The 2,950-nt window shown below is 43.4% G+C and overlaps 1 protein-coding gene across 1 annotated transcript; it reads right to left on the bottom strand.

Annotated features, from left to right (window-relative positions):
• Positions 1-258: 258 nt before the first annotated feature.
• KCNA10 (potassium voltage-gated channel subfamily A member 10) lies at positions 259-1,967 on the bottom strand. The gene has a single exon (XM_051998284.1). It carries the CDS (start codon positions 1,918-1,920, stop codon positions 379-381), a length of 1,542 nt encoding a protein of 513 aa, XP_051854244.1. The 5' UTR covers positions 1,921-1,967; the 3' UTR covers positions 259-378.
• Between the last annotated feature and the right edge of the window lie 983 nt (positions 1,968-2,950).

Raw genomic sequence — 2,950 nt, 5'->3', positions numbered from 1 at the left:
TATACAACTACTACTAGTACTATACTACTACTACTACTAGTACTACTATTACTAGTACTATACTACTACTACTATACTACTATTACTAGTAGTAGTACTACTACTACATCGTCTTTTTCAATTGTCTCAGAGCCCCAACTGCCTGAACTATTCAATACTTTCTTCCAGAGAATGCCTCAAAGCATCATATCCCCAAGAAAGGACAAATACTCCTAATATTGGGTTAGGAAAAAGAACGATAAAAAAGATTAGGGCAGAAAAAAATCGATTATTTTATTCAAACAGCCTTAGGGAGGCAGATTTGGACAAGTAGTTACAGGAAATAAGCACTCCTTGTAGAATAAGTGGGAATGGGATCCCTTGAAGAGATTCAGGAGGTCATTTCCTGGATTTTTCCCCAGAACAACTGCCATTTTTTTTACTCAGAGAATCTGTGCTGCCCATTCCTGAGATGACACTAGCAAGAAGTTTGTCTGTTTCTCCTGGAATAGTCTGTTTTTCTTCATTCTCCGTCTCTCGGTGGTAGAAGTAGTTGAAATTGGAGACAATGACAGGCACAGGAAGGGCAATCGTGAGGACTCCAGCGATGGCACAGAGGGTACCTACAATCTTCCCCCCTGGTGTGGTTGGACACATGTCCCCATAGCCTACCGTGGTCATGGTGACCACTGCCCACCAGAACCCATCAGGGATGCTGGAAAAGTGGGATTCTGGTTCATCCACCTCAGCAAAGTAGACAGCACTGGAGAAGAGGATTACTCCAATGAAGAGGAAGAAGATGAGCAGCCCCAGCTCCCTCATGGAGGCTTTCAGGGTCTGCCCCAGGATCTGCAGCCCCTTGGAGTGGCGGGAGAGTTTGAAGATGCGGAAGACCCGCACCAGCCGGATGATTCTTAGGATGGCCAAGGACATATTCTGTTGGGCACTGGGCTCTGTCTCCTGTACCAGCTCTGTGATGAGAGTCACAAAGTAGGGGATGATGGAGATGATGTCAATGATGTTCATGATATTTTTGAAGAAGTCTGTTTTACTGGGGCAGACCACAAACCGAAGCACCAACTCAAAGGTAAACCATATGATGCAGGTTGATTCCACCATGAAGAAGGGATCCGTGAACATAGTATGGGAAAGGACCGTCTTGCTCAGGTTGAGGCTGGGGTCCCTGATCACTTTTAGCTCCCTTTCTTCCCGGAATTCAGGCAGTGTTTCTAGGCAGAAGATGGTGATGGAGATGACCACCACCAGAACTGAGACTACAGCCACACCCCGGGCAGCACTTGAACTCTCAGGATATTCAAAGAGCAGCCAGAACTGCCTGTGGAAGTCATTCTTGGGGAGTTGGGTCTCAGGGTCTTTGATGAAGCCTTCATCTTCCCGGAACTGGTCCATGGCCTCGACGCCCAATTCATAGAAGGAGATTTCATCAGCAAAGACATCAATGGGGACGTTGGCTGGGCGTCGGATTTTCCCACCTGACTGGTAATAATAAAGGATCCCATCAAAACTGGGCCGGTTCCGGTCAAAAAAATACTCATTCCTCATAGAATCGAAAAACTGCATCCTTTTTTCCCGATCACCCAAAAGGGTTTCGGGGAATTGGTCGAGGGTCTTGAGTTGAGTTTCAAATCTCAGGCCTGCAATGTTGATGATGACTCTCTGGTTGCCCTCATTCATGGTCACTGGCTCAGGCCCTTGTGGATCACTGTAGTCTCCTGGGAGCTTGGAGAAGACAGTTTCATGGCTGGTACCATCATTAATAAGGACCCTCCAGTTAGAAAGGAGACTGCTGCTGCAACTGGGGCGACCTTTTAAGCTGGCAAGGTCAAAGTCAGTGGGATACCCAGATTCTTCTAGGACTTCATCAGAATTATCAAAATTAACTAAAGCCACCTCCATCTCCTTCCAACCCGACACATCCATTCTATGAAAGTCACGGGAGAAGCATGGAGGACCTCAGCCTGTCTTGTCTCCTGATGACCTGAGGAGAGAGAGAAGAATACATTACTCAGGGACTCTGAAGGCCACAGCTTGCTCTCTGTTATCCATGTTTGAAGGCTAAATTATTTCTCTTAGACTTTAGGATATACCACATTGTCGTTTTGGTAGCAATAGACCACCTTATATTTACCCAGACCAGTACTAAAATCAGTTTGCATTTCATGAAATTGTCTGAAGAGATTATCCAGAAAGATGGAAGGTAATGGGCAAAAGTCATCTTGGGTATAATCATTTCTTGTGATAATCCATTAAGAAAGCTGTAAACAGGTCAATCATAGAGGACGTTATTTCATTCATGAAGCATTTGTTCATTCAATTAACATATATTTATCAAGCTCCTATTACAAACAAATCACCATCCTAGGTACCAGGAGAAATGCAAAGATTATAGAGAAGACATGACCCAGGTCTCATGGGGCTAATCATCTAGGAGAAGTAGCCTTAATGATATAAGCAATTCCATTACAACACAGCTCATTTAACATGATTTAGGATAGATGGATCACCTTCAGCACAGTGGCATATGGGATGAAATGCTGTTTAAAATCAGAAAAACATGAGGCTCAGTGTTCTCATTCATGAGATTCAAATAATACAATCTATAATACTTACCACACAAGTTTGTTCAATACTCAAATGAGACGATCAATTAGAAGCATTAAGTTCTTTCCTTTTTTGTTGGAATCTTTACAAACTGCTAACTAATTAAAGTTGATCGAATCTTACAAGAAGATGTTTTGGGCAGAACCTGAAACAAGGTACTAAGTAGAACTAATTAATACAAGGCTTGTGTTCACACCTTTACTCATTGGAGTTCACAAGTATGGGAGTTTCACAAAGTAAACTTTGTAACTTTATGAGTTCACACCTCCCTTGAAGCTCTTTGGGCCAGAGAGCACTATGGGAGAAAACTCACAATCCCTCTCTTGAAGGAGCATAAATAGAGCTTCAA

Source organism: Antechinus flavipes, chromosome 4 (assembly GCF_016432865.1).
Source record: "Antechinus flavipes isolate AdamAnt ecotype Samford, QLD, Australia chromosome 4, AdamAnt_v2, whole genome shotgun sequence".
NCBI lineage: Eukaryota > Metazoa > Chordata > Mammalia > Dasyuromorphia > Dasyuridae > Antechinus > Antechinus flavipes.
This window is presented reverse-complemented; position numbering and strand designations above follow the sequence as displayed.